General features: G+C 34.7%; 1 protein-coding gene across 2 annotated transcripts; it reads left to right on the top strand.

Moving 5' to 3' along the window:
* The first annotated feature begins 3,802 nt into the window (after positions 1-3,802).
* Positions 3,803-24,789, top strand: RNPC3 (RNA-binding region (RNP1, RRM) containing 3). Of its 2 annotated transcripts, none has more exons than XM_012730125.1 (15): positions 3,803-4,090; positions 5,331-5,378; positions 8,130-8,248; positions 9,355-9,438; positions 9,852-9,963; positions 10,620-10,688; positions 11,242-11,384; positions 13,067-13,192; positions 16,259-16,407; positions 17,967-18,092; positions 18,643-18,737; positions 18,822-18,880; positions 21,400-21,532; positions 22,092-22,163; positions 24,604-24,789. In XM_012730125.1, the coding sequence occupies exons 1-14, from the start codon at positions 3,899-3,901 to the stop codon at positions 22,146-22,148; spliced, it is 1,512 nt and encodes a 503-aa protein (XP_012585579.1). In that variant the 5' UTR covers positions 3,803-3,898; the 3' UTR covers positions 22,149-22,163; positions 24,604-24,789. The 2 variants fall into 2 exon arrangements, with proteins under 2 accessions (XP_012585579.1, XP_012585580.1); XM_012730126.1 differs by lacking the exon at positions 24,604-24,789 and adding an exon at positions 23,183-24,424.
* The last annotated feature ends 280 nt before the right edge of the window (positions 24,790-25,069 follow it).

Genomic DNA, 25,069 nt, shown 5'->3' with positions numbered 1-25,069 from the left:
TGCTCCCCACTCTGTCTCTGGTGAAGCCTCTCGCTGCCCCTGACCCTCTGGCCTGTACCCCAGTTCTGTATGCACAAATAAATGTGGCAGCCAGGAAGTCAATTGAAGGGAGCTTGGTCTAGGGGCTATTTTTTATTTTGCTAACAGCAAGGAGGAAACAAATGTTGAGTAATACCGGTGGAGAGTGTAGAAAACAGTTTGAGAACTGACAATGATATTTAGCAATGTGATGGTAATTATCAACCTTTAAAAGAGCAATTTCACTTTTATCCATTTTTTTGTTTTGTTTTTTGTTTTGTTTTGTTTTGTTTTGTTTTTTGTCTGTTGAAGGGACTAAGGTGGTATTGTTAATAGGCAAAGGAACTAAAACTCTCACTGAGTCAGAACCTCTTTCATATGCTTTGGGCCTGGCCACAAATGCAAAGAAAGAGGCATCTGGCCCCCCAAAAGGAAAAAAAAAAATCTTTTTTTTTTTCTTTTTCTTGGAGAGGGAGTTGGAGAAGGTCCAGTTACTGACTTATAGAGCAAAGTGGAATTGCAGCTACAGGAGCTGGCAGGGTTTGACAAGATCTGTTACATCAAGAAATGAGGACTCCGATACCCTGGAACAAAGTCTTACCAAGTCCTGCCATCAGCTGTCTGGCAGGGCAGCTGCCTCCTTAGCACCACCAATAAAAGAGCCCACATGGGTTGCTCTCTTTTAAAGGCTCACAAAATGGATGCTCAATCCCACTCCCTTCCCAGAAGCCCCCTTGTTCATGTCCCACTCTCTCCTGCTCATTTCCATATCCTGGAAGGATGTGTGAGTTTTCCTATAGCTTTGGGTATTAGCCTCTTGTGTGATACATGATGTGCAACTATTTTCTACTATTCCATAGGATGTCATTTTGTTTTAATGAGGTTTTTTGGTGTTTTTTTTTTTTCATTTTATGTGGAGACTTTTTATCTTAAGGTAATACAATTTATTTTTGTTTTGTTTGTTATATAGCTAGACTTGAGTCCCCAGAGATATCATTGAAGGTAATGTGGTAAAGTGTTTTGTCAGTATTTTATTCTATGGGATAATCTAAATATTTGCAAGAAGTGGAAACATTGCTGCCAGACACTTCATAAACTACTAGCTTGTTATTTCTCAATTTCAAAACTAGATCCTGCTAAATTTGTTTTGAGGATGTCATATCTTCACAAAACTAGGATTCTAGCTGTTGCTCTGATAAGGAACAAGTGCCTCTTGAAAACAAAGTTAGACTAGAAAACAAAGTGGACCCCAGGAATGCTGTGGAAAAAAAAAAAATACTGAGACAATAAGAGTGCCATGAATTGAGAAAGTTTAGGAACATGTGGGCTGAACCAAAATGTCTACAAGAAAGATACAACTCAGAGAAGAACACACCATCTCTTATTCAAATATAAAGACATAAAAGCAAATTATCTCTTTCTCCTACCTCTCAGGTGAAGGCTATATAAGGGAAGAGTCAGAGGTGAGCTTTAATGGGGCTTGAAGTAGATAGTTCAAACCAATGTGGACTGTTAATAATTGAACATAATCAAGAAATTATGAAATCTGCTTGAACTATTGTCAAGGGAAGAATTCTCTTGGCAGATGAACTGAGTATAATTAAAAGTAATTGAGTTGAGAGAAAATAATTTTCATGTTACTATTCCACTAAGTTATGAATTCTTAACTACAGTACATAGGTCCATTAAACATATCATATGGCTTGTGTAGCAATTCTTAGACATCCCACACACTGGTAAACATTAAGGCAGTAGAATTCATCATACATTTGAACAGGTATTTATGCAATGTTACCCAAGCCAAAATCCCAGAATCTATTCCTAGTTATTTTTCTTCATCTGTAAATCCATCTAATTTCAAAATACACCTCAATTCCAGCTTTCTTTCTCCATGTCTACTGTTACTAATTTCCAACAGTGTCTTCTACCTGCACTATTGCAGTGGTCCTACTGATTTTCCTGCTTCTATTTTTCAAACTACAACCAAGGAAAAATTTTCATAACTAAAATGTAATCATCATCACACATAAATCCCAACTAGAACAAGAACTCCTAATTTCTACTTGTTCTTCATATAATCCAGATTCCAAAACCCCCCTTATAGTCTATTCTATATATGTGATATTGGTACATGTGATATTCTATATATGTGATATAAGTAAGAAGCACCTTAGGCCTCCATAAAACCTCTTCAGAATCCTCAAAATCCTGTATAGAGTAATGCAGGAATCTCTACCTCACTCAAAATTTAGGTAGAATGGTGAATCAGGATATAAAGTCTAGTCACAGAAGCAGGATCAAATTCCAGCTCTACTACTTAGAAGCTGAGCGACTAAATCTCCTTATACAATCAATGTGACTATACATGAACTGTAAAGAATCTACCTCGTAAGGCTGTTGTGAAGATGAAATGTTAAAATGCAAATATAATTATTTATTTTTAATACATTATCTGTCCCTAGTGGGCACCAGTTCTGCAAAACCAGGCCAGAGCCTATTGGGCTGCCCAAATAGTCAACAAAAGACTTGTCTATCCCAACTTTCTGTCCTTCAAACTGTTTTCCAGCCCAAGCAGACATTCCTGATTTGAACTGTGCCATCTTTAGACTTAACCATCAGGGATGGAATAGGGCTCTCCACAGTTCCCCAGGGGGGCAACACTGCATTTTCACCATCCCACAGCCCAGCTGGGGCTATTGCTTTAAGGACCAAATAAGGTCTAGCAAGTCTAGAAGGTCAGGGAGGCCATCCATCACCTCTATTTAAAAAGAGGGAGGCATTTACAATTGTTAGTTTTTGTTGTTGTTGTTTTACTTTATTACAATCCCCCGCCCACCCGCCCCCCCCCCACACACACACTCCCCTTCGAAATTTTTATTTTTCTTTCTGGCTTATTTCACGAAGCATGAACTTTTCCAGTTCCATTCAATGGAAAGGAGAGGCGAACAAAATCAAAACAGGGTGGGAAGAGCACAGGGGACTATGGTGACGGCACATGGGTGGTGGGAAGTCCAAGGGCTATAACTGAGATAAAAAATGTACACAATGAAGAATAATGTGTGTGTGTATGTATATATATATACATATATATTAAAGAGGGTGGGAGAGATATTAGGTGTAAAGGGAGAAAGGGATGCAGAATTAAGAGGGACGCCTCCCCATGCAAAAAAGGAACCCTAAAACCAGCCTGTTCCCTGCTCAGCGCAGCTCCCGGCTTTCTTGGGACAGCCCACAGCCTCTCGCAGTGCTCGTGCCTATTGCATCCTTAATAAACTTTGCTGCTAGCTTTATTCTAGTGCTTCGTGAAACTTCTGTCCAGAGCTATCAAAGATCCTGGGTTGAGTTCTCCACCTAACCTTCCAAAGATCGTTAAGTACACACTCATCCTCACATCGCGTCTCTCCTTCCCCCAATCACAAGAAAATTTCGCAACTTCCCAGGACACCCGGGACACCCGCCGAGAACAGTGCCAGACCGCGCCCGGCGCCACGCCAAACTTCCGCCTGGCGCATGCGCAACATGGGCTCCTTCCGCCCCTCGGTTTAAACCCTTTTCTTTCACACAACTGAGTTTCCTCACTCCTCCTTTGACAATTTTTTTTTTCAAACTCACTCTTCCCTCTAGCGAATTTTTGTTTTTAATACCTTCAACTGTTAACGGGGAACTTAAGATAACGTTGCTCTCCCAGGGTCCCGCCTCCCGAAGAGGAGCCGCGCTTCCGGGACACCAGTCTCGCGAGAAGTCGACTTTCTCACGTTATTTCCTAGTTTCCAGAATCCTTAGCGCGAGGCGGAGAAATACTCATTTATTTCAGCTTGTTGATTCCTTCCTTTCAAGCTGCAGCTGTCCTGCTTTCCCTTAGTTGGTTTCTAAAAGGCAAATGGCGGCCCCCGAGCAGCCGCTGCCAATGGCCAGAGGATGCCAGAGCTCGTCTTCGCTTTCCCCGCCTCGGGGCGAGCGAACCCTTCTCGTGAGGCACTTGCCAGCCGAGCTCACCACCGAGGAGAAGGAGGATTTGCTCAAGTATTTCGGGGCACAGTCGGTGCGCGTGCTGTCAGATAAAGGGCGACTGGTAAGGCTTTTGGTTGGTGGCGCCGGCAGAGGGGACTCAGGAAACAGAAGAGAGGGGGAAGATGTCCTTGTGTAATGTGGCTTCCTCATCGTTCCGCCTTTTTAGCGCCAGAGCTTAGAGCCAAGTCGGGTTGTAATTGGCTCGAGCCTAGATTAGTCACGGTGCGGTGGAAGCAAAATGGGAAGAAGTGTAGCTACCTTTTCCAATGCATCTGGAGTATTTTAGAACTCCTCTGAGTTTGGGGATATTTCTCTTAGGTTCAGGACTCACACACACAAAAAAAAGGTAACATATGATTTTTAAACTAGTCTTTGTTTATCAAAAGAGAGGGGAAACTTCAATAGGTAGTAATTTGGGTAAACTACTTAGAAAATTTCCACGGCGTGTTTTTGTGTTTGTTTTGTTTTTTGACTACAGACATATTTTTAGACTGTTAGAAGGTCTCAAACGTTAAGCACACATTGCAGTACTCTGTTTACTTTTACTCCTGAAGATGTTTTAATGGAGGTTTCCCCATTAAACGGTGTTAAGTTTCTCCAAGATGGTCTGTGATGAGGCAAAACATGAGAATTACTGAGATTATTTTTCATCAGAGTGTCACCTACACCAGCAAATACAAATATTTCATACAGTTCAATTTAGGCACAATTAACTAGTGATCTTGTAGATTATTCATTTTAGAATGTGATATTCTAAATGCACAAGCAACTTGTAAATGCTTTAATGAGCATTGATAATTTGCTTAGCATAATGATTAATTTGCTTTTGACTTATGTTCTTCATGATGTTTTAAAAAATATTTGTCAGTTATATTTATAAACTTTTTCCATTAAGCCCTTATTGCAAGGATAAGACACCAAGGACATATGTACATGAGAAATGATACTCTGTTGGTGAACATTTTACAGAGGAAAGTTGAAGTACTTTAGATATGTTATAAATAGGGAATAATTTATACTTTGGATAGTGTAAAAGTGGTCCTTTCAGCATAGAAGGGTTTATTTTTCAACGTTTGGTCTTTGAACTATTTGAAAGTGTATGCAAAACGTGTGGGTGTGTGCACATCTTTTAATGAAAAAGACTACATAGTTTTCATCTCCAGTTTGGTCCCAAAAAAGTCAAAACCATTGTGCTGAAATCAGTATTATCAATTAAACAATCGATATTTCTTCCATGTCCATCATTTTGTGTGTCAAATTACTGTCAACTAGTAAAATAATTTGTACTGATTCTTTTTCAGAAACATACAGCTTTTGCTACCTTCCCTAATGAAAAAGCAGCTATAAAGGTATGACTTTTTCTTTACTATTAAAGTAAACAATTTTTATTATCTAGTCTTAGCTCAAAAATGAAATGTTATACTAGCATTTAAAAATAAATGAGTTTGTATTTCAAGAGTTTGCCTAACAGAACTCATTTGGTTTATTAGTTCGCAGATCTTGCCCAAAGTTTAGATGTTTAGAAATGATATAGTAGATTAACTGGAAAGTGAATTAAAATTGAATTGCAGTCACATAGGCAGTTTACCATAACAAGTTCTGAAGGCAATATATAGTGTTAACTTTCTGTTTTGCAAAGAAGGATATTTTAAACATTAGAGGGAATATATATAATACACGCATTAAGGGAATATATATATAATTAAAATATATCTGTATTATTAAAAGAAAAAAACTACTTTTGAGAACAGGCATGCTTTGGGAGACCTTTCATAATTAATTGAATTTTGAGAGTAAAAGAAAGGTAGATGACCTTCCTGTTTTGGGGAACACTGATGAAACTATGGGGCATGGAAAATTGTTAATAGTGAAGTCTTAAATGTAAATAGTAATTGGAAAATAGGTTGAGTCTAAATTTGGGTGAAAGTGATTAAATTTTGTTTAGTAGATAGTCTAAAGGCACTCAGAACTTTTCAGTTGGTCAAGAATATGGTCAGCTCTGTGAAAGATACCTGGTAGATTTCATATAATAGAATTGATGTAGAAAAAAATTACAATTAGGAAGACCTAGTGAAAAACTCAGCCAAGTGAAATGTTATAATTGTCAGGGCAAGAGAAAGGATCTGAGTTAGACAGTAAGAAGACAGACGTAGCTCTGTTCTTGATAGAAGCTGATTTTGTAGGTCTTAGGATCCCTATGAATGTGAAAGTTGAGCAACATGTAATATTGTGAAATTTTTGCCACAAATGATTGGGTTATTAAATTAACTGACAGGGGCAGGATTCAGAGAGTGTTTGTGAAGGAGAGGATGAAGAAAACATCCTGTGCTTCTTCTCATAGCATTTATTAAAAAAGGAAAATGAACGGCAGAACTAAGGATGCTGAGTGGGGGAGGGCAAGTGGGAGTTAAGGGTTTAGGCTCATTCTTGAGCATCTTGAATGAGGGAAGTTAGCTAGCTAAGGGAATATCGGGGGAAGTACATTCCAGTGAGAGGGGTAGTTGAAACTGGGACTCTGGTGTGGAAACATACCTGTCTTGTTCAAGACAATGTGACTAAAGCATACAAACTGAGGGGAGAGATTGGATATGAGAGTTATTGAGACCACATTATGTAAGTATTGTAAGGACCTTAGTTTTGACTCACATAAAATGGGGAGCCTTTAGAGGATTTTCACCAAAGTAACATAATTTGTGTTGAGAATAGATGGAAGGTGGGGAAGAACAGAAACAGAACATCTTTCAAAATATTGTTGAACTTCAGTGCAGAGATCATGGTTGCTTGCACAACAGTGGTAGCAGTAGAGGTGTAAGAAGTACTTAGATTCTGAATGTCTTTTGCTGGTAGGAGCAAATAGGATTTCTTGATGATGAATATGCAGTATGAGAAAGATGAATTGAGAGGATGGTTTCAGGATTTTTGGCACAAGTGGAAAAAATGGAGTTACTATCAATTAAAATGGGATTAGGTCACCAGGAGAATATACAAACTAATAATTGACCTGGAGTATGCCAGCATAAAAGTGAGAAGGCACAACCAGAGACTTAGCAGAAACCAGTGAACTAGGAAGAAAACTATAAGAAAGTATGGTTCTTGACATCAAATGAATAATTTCAAGCGTGATGATCAACTATGTTTAATGCAGTAAACTGAAAACCAGGAGTGCCGGTTGGCTTGGCAGAATAGTTTGTTGTCAGTTATAGGCAGTGTCCATGGAAAGATTAATAAGTCTTATTGGAATTACTTTAAGACTAGGTAAGAAGAGTGAATCTTAAATAGAGGGCTTATATAGCTCTTAAGGAGCTTTTCTTCAAGAGTAATTAAAAAGTGAAGAGCAGTGGTAAATACAGTCAGATGAAGGAAAGCATAATTTAGGATGGGAGAAATAGAAGCATGTTTATATGTTAATGTATCCAAGAATTACCCTTAGAAGTAAGAATAATCTCTCCCCACTCCCCAGTCTCCATTGCCATATAATTCCAGAGAACAGAAGAGAAACTCTTGAGAAGATAAGATTGGAGTTTTTCTATACAAGTCAAACAATTAGATTTAGATCAAAGCATGAGTAGTTAATACCTGATAACAGATGAAGGTACAGTATATGGTGTACCTGCTGGTCTTTGAGGACTTGTGATGGTGGGAAGCTGAAGTCCTCACTTGGTCATAGTAGAGAAGAAAGTCCATAGGCTAAGAGAATGGAAGGAGAATATTGTGAGTTAAGGAAAAAGTACAAAATACTCTCTTAGAGATGGGTTTACCAAAAAACAATTTAGAATATAACACTGGATTTATGATTATAGTCTTGAGCTTAATGTTTCACCAGGGCAATATGTTGGGTTTTTTGTTTTGTTTTGTTTCTTTCCCCAACCATTTTCATCTATTTGGGTATCAGTGGAGTTGCATTTAACCAGATATTACCTCTGGTAAGTGATAGGAAGTAGTAGTCCCTTAAAAAACAGTAAATTAAAATTTGGGTAAGAAATATCCAAGGAAATATTCACAGTATTAACCAAGAACATGTATAAATATTTTGTATGTGATCTAACAAGTCATTTTTTGGTACAATGATCACACTTCTGACTCTTTTCTTCTAATTGAAGGCACTGACAAGACTCCATCAACTGAAACTTTTAGGTCATACTTTGGTTGTTGAATTTGCAAAAGAGCAAGATCGAGTTCATTCCCCATGTCCCTCTTCAGGTACTGAGAAAAAGAAAAGGTATGTAGATAGGTTTTCCTGACATTTTTAAAGTGCTTTTCAATCAGTTGTATTGATGCTATGTTATTTTCAGATTAGCAAATAAATAGTCTGAAACACTGAATGATACATCACTCTGTTGAATTGTATTAAAACAATGTTTACTTATATTCCTAATTATACATAAAGAACTTGAGTGTTATAATATTAATTTCTTTTAATATTAGGAATTAATCAGTATGAAGTGGGAAGAGATTGAGGGGGAGGGAAGGTAACTAGGATAAAGTTCTGGCTGATTAACCATAGCAGAGTATTATGAATCAGCACTGCTGTTGAAATTAAAGACTGGTATTGGGCACTCCCGGGTGGCACAGCAGGTTGGAGCCTTGCACTGCGAAGCTAAGCCAAGCAGTGGCGGCTTCAGTGTGAGGTGGAGCCCTGCCCAGAGGTGATATACATGGTGCCGCAGACCTCTCCTGCTGCTCCCCTCAGCAATGTACCTTGTTGATATGCCTGTTCTGCTCCCCATTCTGTTTCTGATTAATCCTCTCACCACCCCTGTACTTCTGGCTGTACCTCATTTCTGTATGCATACATAAGTAAATCTTAAAAAAAACAAAGACTGGTATTTACTTCCCACTTGTAACTCTTTACCCTTCTATAACCTTTATAAATTTGCTTCTCGAAAGTAGTTCTGTATTAGTTTCATTCTCTAGACCCGTGATTGGAGTATAGATTCTTGGGCCTTACCCAGTCCTCCTGAATCAGAAACTTAGAGGAGTGAAGAGGAAGATAAGGCCTCAGCCGTCTTTTGTTGACAAACCCTTTAACTGATTTTGAAGCACATTAAAGAAATCTTGGTACCACCATTTTATATCATATAAACTTTAATTACATTTTTTGTCAGTGATGATTATCATACCATCTTCTTAGGGTTGTGGTGGCGTATTTTGTATAATATCTACACAACGAAGGTATCCAGTAAAGATTAATTTTCTATACCATCTTTTTCATTGGTGTTTGCTTGAGATATACTTGAAAGCCACATTTGAAAATAATAGTATTATGTTTTTTTCTATGCAATTTTTCACTCTAATTAAAGATCAGCTTTGATTCTGTATTCCTAGACCTGAAGACCCTGTGGAAGATGATAAAGAAAAGAAAGACCTTGGTTGTTTAACCATAGAAAATGGAATTGCACCAAACCATGGGTTAGCTTTTTCTGTTTATATTTTTTGGGTGTTTAGATTATATACATTTATACACACACACACATACACACACGTACACATACGCACACACATATGTATATGTTTAGATTATATATATGTTTAGGTTATATTTATATATATTAAGCAAGATAAGTTTTAAAGGATATTTTATGTGTCATATATTTTTGGCCTGTTCATTTTGAATTACAAAAGTTTGAAAATATTTCATAAATAGTTTAGAAATATAAGATAAACTGATAAAACATCTTACTTTTCTTAATGCAATAAAATGTTTCTGTTTGAGTGTATTTATTTGGATCTAAGACTGTTGAGTCCTTTAAATAACCTTGTTATCTAAAATTAGTTACTGAAATGAAATTTGTTAAAACAAAAGCATTTAAAATTTTTTTTAGGCTGACCTTTCCTCTAAATTCATGCCTCAAGTACATGTACCCACCACCTTCAAGCACAATCCTAGCAAACATAGTAAATGCTTTGGCAAGTGTGCCTAAATTCTATGTACAGGTAAGTAGAATAAAACTTTCCTCAATGTAAATTTTTGTATAACTTGATACATTATTTTCTATGCTAATTCTCCTTTCATAATACTATTACTTAGATGATTTCTGACAAGTGGTGATAAAGCAATATTTTGAAAGTGTCTATAACTAGTTCAGTCTGCTACAGCAAATATCATTGATTTGTGGCTTACAAACAAAAGCTGAACATTTTCTCATTGCTGGGAACTAGAAGTATAAGATAATAATGAACTTTTCAACAAATGTTTGAAAGTATTGAGAGAAATAAGATTCTTCTGTGATGTACAGCCATGCTGATGTTTTATTTAGTGTTGCTTTTCATAATTTCATAATCATTGGGCTTGAAAATATAATTTCTTAATTATCAGGATTGAAACAGCATATAATAGATTTTGTATTGCAAGAACATGACATTTTTAATAGCATGAATAAAACCGTAGAGTTAAGAGTATGAAGGCTAATCTTCTGAGAATTATCAGTGCCTTGCTTTATCTTTTCTTTGTGATAATAAGGCAAGAGATGGTTCTTCCTTTGCACTAAACTTATCGGTAGCTTTACTATGAATTTTTTAAATACATAAAATGTAAGGTTGAGTTGAACCATCATTTTACCATATGATTTAAAATATTTTACCACTTTCAGGTGCTTCACCTTATGAATAAAATGAATTTGCCCACACCTTTTGGACCAATTACTGCACGACCTCCCATGGTAAGAAAGGCCTTAGAATTTTCAAGTTTTGGAATCTCTCTTCCTGAGGTAGGATTATTATCAGTGACTTGTACTCTGCATTAAAAATAACAAAGATAAAGTTCATTTCATCAGTCAAGTGGAGTAATAAAAGTGGGTAAAAGCCAGAATCTGAGAAAAATATTTTTTTATAATGGAGGCCCTATTTTCTGCTACTGTTGTTGTTTAGCTTTGACCTAGAACACTGTACCATCTTATATGGTAATTACATTTAACAAAACTTTCTAAAATTTCTATTATCCTGGCACACAGACAAGAGATTGTCTACTTTGTACTAGAATTTACTGTGCAATCCGAAAAGCAGTAACAAACAGCACAAAAATGTGGAAAAAAAAAAAAAAAGTAACTTAGATTGGGGGGAGGGGAGGTAATGTCTTCCCTTAGATAATATAATTAACAGTTATTCTAAAAGAATATCTTGACATGGAGAGAGAATCATCTCTCTCAATGGAAATAAGTTCTTTATTCTGTACACATCATACCTTGCTGTAATGTTTTCATGTTCTTGTGTTAGTATGAAGATTACATGCCGCTGCATGCACCTCTTCCGCCTGCGTCTCCTCAGCCCCCAGAGGAACCGCCTTTGCCAGAGGAGGATGAGGACTATTCTAGTAAGGAGTCAGAATATGAAAGTAGTGACGAAGAAGACCGGCAAAGGTTTGTAATATTACATAACATTTGTTTAGATTCCAAGGAAAATAGGATACGGAAAAAAGATTCTCTTGCTGTTTGTAATTTTGCATATAATTCTTCTTAATTTAAAGTTATAATTTGTCCATCCTCAGTCCCTCAATCCCTCAAGTATACTTAGTAGTAACAGATGATAACTAATGAGGACTGAAAAAAAATATATTGGATCATGGATAAGATTTTTACATTGATGATTATGGCTTTGTAAAATACAGCTGCTTCTCATTTGTGGATTCTGCAGTTGCAAATTTGCTTGATTACTAAAGTTTATAGTCTTAAAATAACACTTGCAGTGGTTTTATGATCTTTGGCTGACATAAGCTGGTGCAGAGGGTGGCAAATTTGAGTCACTGAACTTGCACATTCCTGATAAAGGTAGAAGGTAACATTCTGCCTTCCTGTTTTATTTTCATACTGTAAGCAACTCTAATTTCCAATCTAGTGCTACATCTTTCACTTTTTTGTGCTGTTTGTTACTGCTTTTATTATTTAAAATAGTCGCATAATACGAAAGTGTGAACTAGTTTTTCCAAGGACAAGAAGGCTGTGATGTGCCTTAGGAGAACATACATGTGTTACACAAACCTTGAAAAGTCATGAGCTGTTGACCCATGAGTTCTGTGTTAGTGAAACTCCTTAAACAGAAACACATATACTAGTTATATATTACCTTTTGATAAAATGTAAGCAGTTGCTTTTAGGATCTTAAAATTTCCTTAAGGGTAATGATTCATTATTCACTAATCTAATGTTTGTAGAAATTATAGAACATCTTAACTGTCTCAAATAATAAGAATAATTGATTGTAATTGTGTTTATTTCAACTTATTTTCCTAGACTTTACCTCAGAATAATTGCTAGAGTTATTCCATAGGATTTTTTTTTTTAAAGATTTTATATGCTTACAGAACTGGGGTACAGGACAGAGGTGGGGTGGGTGAGAGGATCCACCAGAGACAGAGTGGGGAACATAACAGGCGGATTTACTGAAATACACTGCTGAGGGGAGCAGCGGCGGGTCAGGAGAGGTCTGCCACACCTGGCTGGGGATCAAACTCCTGCTGCAGTGGCTTTTGGAAGCTTCATAGTGCTGTGCCTTAACCTGTTATGACACCAGGGAAGGCCCTATTCTGTAGCATTTTATGTAAAATAATTAATAGTAATTAGTGCAGATGAATTACTCTTTTTATTGGCTACTCTTGATGATTTATCTGTATGTTTTACTATTAAAACATATATCCTGGCAAAGTGAACTAAGTGAATAACGTTCAGGCATATAACCTACAGAGTGGCCTCCACAGAGATCGTGGCACGTCACTTGCACGATGCAGTGTAATGTGAAGACAGCCGTAGAGAGGATGGGGCTGTGTTCTCCAAACACATAAGTTTGCATGTTATCTATATTGTCTGTTTACAAATGGACACAGCAGGCAAATTCCTAATTTCTTCAAAATAAGGTACAGTTGAACTAGGATATTTAGAAGCTGACCTTTTGTCAAACTGATTATGTATTGCTAGCTTAGAAAGTAGACTGAGGCTATACAAGCACTATAAGTCCAGTGCAAACTTAAATTTAACAGAAACAATAGTAAATCACTGCTTGTATTGATAAATAAAGGAAATCTTTACTTTTCCTTCGGCCAATGCAGAATGAACAAACTAATGGAACTAGCAAATCTTCAGCCCAAAAGACCAAAAACAACAAAGCAGCGCCGTGTGAGAAAAAAGCAAAAAATAAAGGATATGTTGAATATACCTTCATCCGCCTCACACAGGTAACTTGTTTTTTAACTACGAAATGTTTCTGTATGCCATTTGTTTACTAGCATGATTCCCATAATTCCTCAATCCAGCTTTATTTCACATCTGTAGTTGATTTATGAGTGACTTCCTATTTCCTAAATTCACAAGCATTCATAATTATCTTATACTTGGCCAGCTATGTACTATTGCCAACCCAGCTGTCAGGATTATATCATCTGATTGAACATTAGCATTTTCTATCTCCCACCTCACTGCTTCATTCTCTTACCCTTCGTACTTCTTTTGAGTCTTTTTCGTTGTTTCTCATTTCCTTTTTTTGTTTTAAGTGTTGGGTTTCATGTGTTTGTATCCATGGTTATCTTCTGTTCATATATTTATGTTGTATATAGTGTTTATATGTAAATTATTAATTATATAGTCAATAAAGTATAATGTGTTAAATATGTTTATACACATGGATATATGTAATGAAAGTAATCATGTATTTCTCTTTCATCTGTTGGAGGTAATAGTTACTAAATCTCTATCTCAGGATTTAACCTCCTAACACTTAAAATCCTCATTTTCTACTTTGTTTTGCACCAGAGGATCTTGTATGCATTTAAGATTCTATCCGAAACAAACATCATTTACTTTCCTTCACTGTCTTTCTCCTCCTGTATTCACAGTTCTTATAATGGTATCACCATGTGTCTTTGTGACGTTATGTTAGTTCTTTCTATCTCCACTATCTAATATCAAATATTTTTAGACTCCAGAGTACCTGATCACATTAAAAAAACATACAGCTTGAAACATAGCACCCACTAAGTTGCCTTTAGACATCTAATGATTGTATTAAAATCAACAATGATGTAAATATATATGTAAATAAATTAGTTAATTAAAAAGTAGGTTATAATGAATGTATGGTAAGGTTTACTGCTAAATATTACTAATGTCTCAGAGCATATTCCAAAGCTGAATGCTAGTTGTATTTTTAATGCGTTAATGAGTGTAATGGGCAATAAGCTGTGTAAACAGCTTTATTACTAATTTTATTTACAAATAAGAAGGCATAAAATATGAATGACTGGGTTTTGAGACCATAGGCAGGTAAGAAATCTGGAAAAGAACTTTAAAAGGAGGAGATATTAAAGTAGACGTTTAAAGGATGAGAGATAAAAGTTAGGTAGGGGTATAGAGATATCCAGTGGAAATGAAAAAGTAAAAGGAAAGCTCTCTGAGGTAATTTATTAGCTAGGAATAGGAATGGACGACGAAAGGGAAAACTGGAAAGACATGGAGATCTTTCTTAAATGGTAGGTAGTGGTGTGTTTGAATTTATTGATGGAGCCACTGTTGTGTCATTGACATTCAAAAAAAGGTAAGAATTTCTTTCAAATTATGTTATCCTAGGGAATAAGCAGATTTAGGGTGAACATCAAGAGTGTATGTGAACAAATTTTATTCGATAGAAATTAACTTTCCAGGAACTCCCTGGTGGTGCAGGCATTAAAATATCAGTGCTGTCAAGCTATCACCAGCCACTGGGAGCCGCAGCCAGGGAGCTCACCCACATAGCATAGCAGACCTCTCCTTTTTCACCCACTGTTCCCCTTAGCAGTATATTTTAGTAGATCCTACTGTTCTGCTCCTTACTCTATCTCTAGTGAATCCTACCAACTGTGCACCTCTAACCTACTTCTCGTTCTTGTATACATAAATAATCTTTTTTATTTTTAAACTATCCTTTCCTATGTCTTGGACATTTTTGTTAACAGTACAAAAATTACCAATAAAGTGGTATTCACTGCATGTGTTATTTTGTTTGAGACTACATTAGCCCTTTTGCTTTTTATTCCGACTGATAGACATTTTATATTAACATGAATTGGATTGAAATTATGGCTTAAATTTTACTTGTTTGCTGGCCGTGGTAATCCATGTATTTTAATACCTTTTTCATAACATTTACCTTTAGTTACAATTGTAATTTTATTTACCTTTCTGCAAGGTAACTTTCCATTGAACCTGTAAGTAAATTGAGAAAGGAATTTGTTAAAATTGTCATTTACCCATTTTTAAAGGAATGGATCTTTAATTTATGTGGATTTTTTTTTTCATGTTAAATGATGTTTCCTACCTCAGTATGTCTTGACATCCCAATTCTATGCTTTTAAGTTGTAAAGCAGCATAGAACAATTAAAAATAAGTAATACCAACCAAACTAAATACTGTAATAGCCACATTTAAGAGAATAAACATGAAATTAATAATTTGTTTTATATAACTCACTGTATATAAAGATATCACTTGAGCTTATAATTGATATAAAAAATTATTGTGATGTACAAAGTTGTTAAAAGTATAGTATGCAGTTTGCAGTTACAACATATTTTGATTTGGACAGCAACATTTCAGATACACTTCTGGCTAGTTAATACTCCTTTGGTTATATGTAGTTGAAAGTACATTGCATTAATTTGCATATATTAAAAATAGGGTGTACCTTTTTGTATGTTAGTAAATGTCCTAAAATTTAAAATCAGTTGGCCTTAAATCTTGTCATTTACTGAATAACATGCAATTTCTTACCACACCTTACCCACAATTCCTTACGTCTGTGAACTTGTAATTTACATTCCCCATATTAGAACAATTGCTAGGGTTTAAGTATGTATTAATGTATGTCATTGTACAGAGTTGTGCTCAATTTGTCAGTGTTAGATTTTTTTTTTTTAAAGATTTATTTATTTGTGCATACAGAACTGGGGTACAGGCCAGAGGCTCAGGGGCGGTGAGAGGCTTCACCAGAGACAGAGTGGGGAGCAGAATAGGCAGATCGACTAAGTACACTGCTGAGGGGAGCGGCGGGCGGGTCAGGAGAGGTCTGCCACGCCATGTGGTCACCTCTGGGGCAGGCGGGAATCGAAGTCATGCGGAAGCGGCTTTAGATTCTCAGTGCTGTGCTTTAACCCGCTGCGCCGCCAGGGAGGGCCTGTCAGTGTTAGATTTTTAACATATATAAAATAATGTGTTGTTCAAGAATTTTGTCACAATTACAAAGTAATGCTGTGATTGTTTATGAACTGCAGTTTACATCCTGTAATGTTACCTTCGGATGTGTTTGACCAACCACAACCTGTCAGCAATAAAAAAATTGAATTCCATATATCTACTGACATGCAAACTGCATTGAAGAAAGAGTTAGAAAAGGAACAAAATTGTGATGAACAAATCTGTGGTAAGTACTCTAGTTCTTCAATATACTGTATAGAATTTCTTCTCATTGAACTTTTTGTGTTTGAATTAAATTTTTTGTAAACAATGTTTAAAATATGAAATTAGTTTTTCAGTTGTACAGAATACTATCCATTTTGAACTTTTTATGTAAATAAAATTGATATTTAATGGTATGGTTGTCACTGAGACCTTTTGTTTCTAATGAACTCTCGGGTGAAATTCAATTTCAGTCTAGTTTGCTGATTAAAAACATTAAAATTTAAACATTAAAATCAGAAACATAGAAACCTTTGCTTGTTAGCTGTGATATTAATATTGTATGTGTGTAATTGCATTATTGATTAGGAAACAATGACTTATGAATTTATAGATTTCATAATTTGTTTTTTACTCAAAACACATTATTTATTACCAAGATATCCTTACATTTTAAAGTAATATACTGAAATATAGATTTTTTACTACCTATTTTAAACAGATTTAGTGGCATTGTTCTTTATATCTTCTTAATTTCATAAATAATACAAACTAGTAGAAAATGCAATCAGGAGTACATAATACAACTTTTAAAAAAGTTAACACCTCAGACCCACTGTCCCCCATCTTAACCACCATTGTAATATTGTGAGTTATGCTTCCTGATATTGTCCTATACATGGTAGACTATACAGGACAGATTACACATGATCTCTGGTTTTTTTTAAGTCTAATGTCAGTAGTCTGTCAGAACACAAAAATATATACCTTCCTTTCTTAAAGTTGAGTTTATACTCCATAGTACAGTTATATTTATTTAGGCATGCTCTGATAGAAGTTGAAGATGTTTCCTTTTTTTTTCTATTGTACAAAATACTGGAGTACACATATTTGTACTTGTAGCTTAGAGTATTAGTGTGAATATAGGGTTGAAGTCTAGCAAGGCCCTATTGTGTAATGAATTTTGACTCATTACATTCATTAGCAGAATGTCTTTGATGATTTGTAATTTATTGAGTGAATGACAAATTCCTTTTACACAACTATTATTTCATAGTAAAACTGATAATTTATTGAAGGAATTACACTTGGATCTTTGTACACAATACTTCATAGTGGATAGGTTAAACAAAATGAATGAAAACCAGAATGGTCCAAACAGGTATTCTCTCTCTCTCTCCACTAATCATTTTCATTGGATGCCTTCTCATCCTAATTAAGTCAAAATCACTTCATTTCTTTGCACTTTGTAACCCCTCAAAAGTCACAACACAGTACAGCCATTTGACTCTTTAGCTATTGTCTGTGGTTATTTTCATGTTACAGTGCCAAAGTTGAAAAAGTCATGACAGAAACATTGCCTGCAAAAATCTACAGTATTTACTATTTGAACCTTTACAGGTAAAGTTTATCTAACCCTTTTTAAAACATTTAGAAAAGTACAGCCTCTTTACTGCCAAAAGATATCATTAAAATTAAAGATGGAAAACAAAACTGTTTAGAGGAAAGGCATTTTTTTAGTGATGCGTGTTAATGTCAAGTCTTATTTATCATCTGCTACTGAATTTCATGCATCCAATATAGGATTTGGAAAGATCTTCCCAAAACCTAATATGAACATCACAGAGGAGAATAAAGAGGATTCCGATGACATGCCATCAGAATGTATTTCTAGGAGAGAATTGGAAAAGGGCAGAATTTCCAGAGAAGGTAATTTTCATCAGTGTGCCATTATATATTTGATTCTTCAGAAACAAAATAACAAATCTCTTCATATAATTTACCCTAGTTAAGAATTGAAAATCTCTCTTCACCTAAATGTTTTTAAATACCACTTTAGTTTTTGATGCCCATGATTTACTAGGGGGGAATAGTCTCTTCAGTAGTGTTTTCAGCCTAGATTGGTTTAAAAATTCTTTTATTTTCTTTCTAAAAATTACCATATCACATCTTAAATCATTATGAGCCATTCTCAAGTTAGGTATTCCAAATACAGTTGATACATCATCACATTACCATCATCTGAAATGGATGCAAAACAGGTCTGTAGAAGATATTTTAATTATTTGGTGACTAGAAGTCTATGCAAGAATATTATAGCCTTAACATGGTAGTTCTGCTTTTAAAGAATTTTTCATGCTTTCATAAATGTTAGTGCCAGTACAGGTTTTTGATGTACTTATATTTGAATGGTGCAATAGATTTTACTAGAATTGATGAAAATATCTTAATTTTATATCCTGTTTTGTTTTCAAATGAGAAATGGAAAAACTTTCGGTTTTCAGAAGTTATGAACCTGGAGAAGCAAACTGTAGAATTTATGTGAAGAATTTAGCTAAACATGTTCAAGAAAAGGTAAGTTTAAAGGTGTAAATTGCTTTTATTATTTTACATTTTGTCTGCAATTCCTTACTTGTCTTTTTCTTGTTGAAATTCTAGGATCTTAAATATATTTTCGGAAGATATGTTGACTTTTCTTCAGAAACACAGCGGATAATGTAAGTGACAGTCATATTCTCCAATTGTATTTTGTTTTTATCTTTTTAAAATATTGCTCTTATATGTAACTAATCTTAAATGTCTACACCAGAAATTGAAACTTCTTTATCAGAGGGCAGACAGTAAAAATTTAGTTATATGGCATAGCTGCTTAGTCCTGTCTTAGTACCATGAGAGCCGCCACAAACAGTACATAAATGAATATTCATGGCTGTTTCAGAAAAGCTTTGTTCATGGATCTCCTCATAAATTTTGGACTCACAATAGTTCTTGAAGTTTAACCTGTGTAAGAGTCAGTTGGAGAACTCATTAGGTAGTTTCCTGGATCATACCTAAAGAATCTGGTTGACTTAGGGACCATAAATTTGTATTTTTAAAAACTCATGGATACTGATCCAACGACTACTCTTAGAAAACTGTTGTTCTAATAACTCAACACAAATAGCAGTCCGACAAAATTTTTTGGATTCCAAACCTGGTAACAGTGTATTAATTTCTTGCCTTTTAAATACATTTTTATTGAAACAATATTGCATTATAATTTCAGATATGCATAATTGGAAATCACATCTCTGTCTTTTATGGCCAGATCTCTATTTAGATACTATTACCCATTTTTTAAATGAATGTTGTTTGCTTGCTTTATTGTTCAGTTTTGTGAGTTCTTAGTATATTTGGCTAGTCATCCCTTGTCATGTGATGTGTGTGGCTTCCACATTCAGTAGGATATCTTTTCATTTTGATGCAAATTTCCTCCATTGTGCTCCACTATTGTTCTATAGGCTTATTTTTATTTCACTTGGGATTGGTGTCAGGACCCAAACTTTTTTTTTAAGATTTATTTATTTGTTCATACAGAACTTGGGTATAGGCCAGATGTGCAGGGACAGTGAGGGGATTCACCAGAGACAGCGGGGAGCAGAACAGGCAGATTGATGAAGAACACTGCTGAGGGGAGCAGCAGGAGGGTCAGGAGAGGTCTGCCACGCCATGTGGATCACCTCCAGGCCTGGAGAGGATTGAACTCATGCTGAAGTGGCTTTTAGCTTCTTAGTGCTGTGCTTTAACCCGCTGCGCCACCAGGAGGGCCCCCAAAACATTTTTTTTTTAAGACTGATGTCAGAGTTCTGCCCATGTTGTCGTCTATGTATTTTGCAGTCTCAGTTTTTATATACAAATCTTCAACCCATTTTGAATTTTTGAATATAGTGTTAAGATATAAATTCTTTCATGTGAGTCTGTCCAGTTTTCTCAACACCACTTTATTGATGAGATTTTTTCCCCTTCATTATATGCTCTTACCTCCTTTGACATAAATTTGTTGTCCACAGATGTATTATGGTTTTATTTCTGGGCATGTAGTTTTCTTGCATTGATAACCCTGTCCGTTTATTTTTTTCTCTCTCCACTAACATCCCGTTTTAAAATCTGTTGCTTTGTGTTATACTTTGAAGTCCAGAAGCATTGATACCAGTTTTGTTCCCTTTTTCTGAGTGTTTGTGTTATTCAGCATCTTTTGTAATTTCAAATAAGTTTCTTGATTACTTTATTCTATTCCTGTTAAAAATGCTTTGGAAATGTTGATAGAAATTGTAGTGAATCTGTATGTTGCTTTCAATAATTTGGCCATTTTATTTTATGTTTCTTGGGGGAGGACAACCAATGCAGTGGGTGTGGTAAAGACATGTGATCCTGTACTTTGAATCACATACAATCTTATATTACTTCCAAAAATTACCAATTACCAATATTACTTCCAAAAAGTATATATTAAAAAAGAAGAGAGCATGACATCAGGAGTGCACATGTGTAAGAGAAAGGTCATGTGAGAACACATTAAGAGAGCTACATCACCTATAAGCCAGGAGAGAGCTTCGAAAGAAACCAACCCTGCTTGATCTTAGACTTTCAGCCTTTCAGAATTTTGAAAAAAAATAAATGTACTTACAGCCATCTTAATGATGCCAATTTTTCCAGTACTTAGGCACAGAATACTTTTACTCGTTTTTGTGTGTTCTATTTCTTTTCGACAATGTCCTATAGTTTTTGGTTCATATAGGTCTTTCACTTCTTTCGCTAAACTATTCCAAGGTACTGTTCTTTTTGATGCAATGGTACATGGGATTATTTTTCTGTTTTCTCTTTCTGCTAGTTCTTTGTTTGCCTATAGAAATTTTATAGCTTGTACCTACTGTTCTCATTTATTATTGCTATTACTTTACTGGAGTCTGGGGTTCTCTTTTTTAGAGTCCCCTGGTTCCTTGTTTGCTAAAATACCTCTCTGGTTTTTGAGCCCTCTGGTTCCTATCTTGTTGCACTGCTCTTCCAGTTCTTGTTATTAATGAGTCCTGGGATTTTCTGTGTATGTTGTGATATTATCTGTAAATAGTAATCATATAGTTTAGGCATTTTTACACTGAGATGGCAAACTTTTTAAATTCTTCAACACATTTCCATTCACTTTATCAAAATTGTTTGACAATCTTCATTCAAAACCACTCTGTTCCTTAACTTCTAGGTTTGATATACGCTTGATGAAAGAAGGTCGAATGAAAGGACAAGCTTTCATTGGGCTTCCAAATGAAAAAGCAGCAGCAAAAGCCTTAAAAGAAGCTAATGGATATGTTCTTTTTGGAAAACCTATGGTGGTTGTATCCTTTGAATCAGTCTATTCCAAGATCATAGTTTTTAGGAGAAAAGGGCATAATGGAAACTAATTTTTATACTATCTTTTAGAAATAGTAACTGCTGACATTCTAGGTTTACACACTCAGTTATAAATATATTGTGGTTGAAGTAAATTACAATATTACTTAGATCTTTATGAGAAAATAAAGGACCATAAGACTATTAAAATTCACTTACATGTCAATAGTCTAACTTATTATTAACAAAAATATATACTTGTTAAGCTTACAAGGCTGCAGTAATTAAAATAGATAATTGTAATTTTATAATTTTATGTTACATATTTCTGTTTCAAAATTTTAGTAGTCAGAATGTATCATAACCATTCTGCTTTTAGTAGTTAATGTAGTTTGTAAAATAGTGGGACAAATACATTAAAAAAATTTGACATAGTTAAAAAGAGTAGGAAGACAAATATAAGATGACTTGAAAACTATGGTCCTATTTTATGTTAGTTCTTGATAGTTGTCTTAAAAAGATTACTTTCGTGTTTGTGAAGAAAACCTTAATTTAAAATATAAGCAATTTGCTCGATCTGCTAGACCAAAACAGGATTCTAAAGAAGGAAAAAGAAAGTGATAAAAATTTGTAAAGGTAAGTATCGATATAACATAATAAAAGGACAGTATGTTCTTGAGATAAAATTAAGGATAAAAGTTTTATAGAGAAGTAATGCAGTTACTGAGGTTTTTCAAACAGCTCATCCATCTATCATTCCCTTCCCCCCCATCCTTTTTTCTATTATTTTATGGAGTTCCATAAAACTTCAAAGTTTTTATAGACTGAAGTCCATTTGTATCTAAAATTTAATTTGGAGGGAAAATTTTATAGTCAAAATGTGTCTTTACTTTGTCTGCCTAAAGCAGTGTTTTTTAATGTATGTTATGTAATTACCCGGAGGGTTTGTTAAAACAAACACAGATTGCTAGATTTTCCCCCACCCAGAACTTATGATTCAGTGTATCTGGGATAGGGGCCTTGGGTTATCAACCATCTCAGTTTCCCTGTGACCTGGCTGCGGCTAGGGTTGGGGGTTGGGGGCAGCGGGAAGGGGTAGTCTTAGGATAAGGGTCTTTGAGCTCTAAAGCTGAAAAATTGTCCACTTCCAAGCCAGGAAAAGTTGATCCCCTTGGTAGAACCTGTGGGTATGTGTTAAAATTACTAATTGCACATTCCACAAATACTTGTGTATTTTTGTGAAATGAAATATTTTGTCTTTCAAATAAGTAGTCTTAATGCATACTTGAGTGATGTAGTGATTACAAATGGTAGATTTAAAGTGTATGTGACTGATTTAAGGAAGATGAGTGGAAATATATTCCTTTTATTTTTATGCCTTTCTGCCTTTATAAACTAGAAGAACATGAAGTAGCGAGGCCAAACCTACTAGAGTTATGCTGAAAAAATAATAAATTTTGCTTTTTTTTTTATTTTGTGAGATGTCTTACATATTTGAAGTTGTAGAATATCTATTCTGGTATAGTCAGAATTCTTATGAATACCTTAGAAAAGAGTTAAACAATTTTGATTGTGTGTTAAAGAAATCACTTATTTGTAATTCTGACATAACAAGTAAGAAGAAAATTAAAATGCATTCTGCTGTTCTTCTTTAGAAGCATTCCTGCGTAAATACTGCTGTGTATCCTTTCTTGTCGTATCCTTTTTGGGGGTAGTGTTTTTGTTTTTCCTAGAAATGTTTTGTCCCTCTCTCATCCATTGATCCAAATTAAGCATTACTTTTTTACAATTTATTCAGGTGAAATATTTCTAAAGTTATTGTGTTGATTGAAGAAATCTTTTATGTATTTTTTTTTTAGATTTGTTGCTGAATTTTCAATGCTATACTTTAGATTATGTGATTTTTTCAGGGAAAGTTAGTGAATCAGGTCAACTTACTTGGAGAATGTGTACATTTACTTTGACACAGAATTTAGTCATGTTTTTTTCTTTTTATGCATTTCCTAAACCTAACTCAATAACGTATTACATTTTCTGTTTTATGATGTATCTGGTTTAGGTGGTCTGTGTAACATGTTGAAAATTTGATTGTGAAAAGGTTTTATATATATGTATATATATATATATATATATAAAATTAAAAATGGGATTCCGATCCAAGTAAGAATAATAGTCCTTACTCCAAGTTCCTACTGAAATTTCCTTTAAGATACAGAGGAAGTAGAAGTATCTTTTCCTCTCTAATTTTTTTCTAAGCAAACAAAAAGGAGTAAGGCTGACATGTAAAAGACATGATGTTGATTCAGGGGCAGCACAACATGTGGAAAGAAACAATGCTTTATGTAGGTAAGAAGAGTAGTTTGTAAGGATGGTGATCACAACCAACTACAGCAGAGGTGCTCGATCTTGAACTGCACATTAGAATGACCCGGGACATTTTTTTAAAATAATGACTTTTGTAAAATAAAAATACAGTAGTCTAAACATATATACTGATGTCTGGGTTCCTGTTCTGGAGTTCTGAGTTAATTGCAGCATGGATATTAGAATTTTTGAGACTACCCAACTTTGATTTAACTTTGAGGACAGATTTTCGCACATCAAGATCCCTTCCCTGAACTAATAAGTCAAAATCTCAGAAATAGAACCAAGAAACTAACTTCAGAAGATTTCTTTTAGGGTTAGGTTCTGTAGGACTAATTAGTTCAGATACTGGTTTGTTAGATTGAAATGGTAAAGTGCCTTATCCCACTTCGCCCTCTAGTATTAAATCTCTACATTTCTTTCTTGCAAATTATGCTATTAGTGTTATTAAAGAAAAAATTCAAAATTCTGTCAATCATTATCAACCCAAAAGGATTAAATTTATGGATATCGAAGTTGCTATTTTTATTTCTATAGGCATAATTGAAATGTTTTATTTAATGTTATAAATAATTTCTGTATTTAGATAATTAAGTATTTTTATACTGACATGATTCACTAATTTTCTAAATATTAAGTTTTTTAACGTCTAGTTAATTTAATGACATTTTTATAACCATGATTTTTTTAATGGACTTTTATGGTATTTTAGGTTCCTTTTGAAATACCCATTATCTTTCAACTTTCCAACCTTGAAAAGAAGAAAATGACCATCTGGACTATGGAACTGTGCGTAACAGCTTTTAAACTGTGTTTAACGTTAAATCTATATGCATTTAAGTCAGCTAATTGGCAATGCATCATCTGTATTTTAATCATCTTCCTTATATATAATAAATTATTTTCTTTTCAATAAAACTGTGTTCTTAATTTTTCATTATGTTATTTTATACATCTATTAAAGTATGATTTGATAACTATACAAATTTAAGGTACTTTTATAAACTATAAACTTTAATGATTACAAACACTGCCCTCCTCGTTGTTACCTGGATACCAGTGCACCTATACACTTCTTAAATAGTCTTATTTTTTAGGAAGTGGTTTTTCTGGCTATGATTTTTCTTTTTGGGGTTTTTGACTTTTGGGTTTTTTTGTTTTGTTTGAAAATGAAGATT

This window comes from Condylura cristata, unplaced genomic scaffold (assembly GCF_000260355.1).
Source record: "Condylura cristata isolate star-nosed mole 26May11 unplaced genomic scaffold, ConCri1.0 scaffold00026, whole genome shotgun sequence".
Taxonomy (NCBI): Eukaryota; Metazoa; Chordata; class Mammalia; order Eulipotyphla; family Talpidae; genus Condylura; species Condylura cristata.
The sequence above is the reverse complement of the archived record's forward strand: the minus strand, read 5'-3'. Positions and strand labels throughout refer to the sequence as shown.

Excerpts from the sequence above, each read along its gene's own strand:
- RNPC3 (XM_012730125.1), top strand. The coding sequence starts at position 3,899 with ATGGCGGCCCCCGAGCAGCCGCTGCCAATGGCCAGAGGATGCCAGAGC. Across the intron at positions 11,385-13,066 it reads GACGAAGAAGACCGGCAAAG|AATGAACAAACTAATGGAAC; the intron begins GTTTGTAATATT and ends CGGCCAATGCAG. Across the intron at positions 18,881-21,399 it reads TCAGAAACACAGCGGATAAT|GTTTGATATACGCTTGATGA; the intron begins GTAAGTGACAGT and ends CTTAACTTCTAG.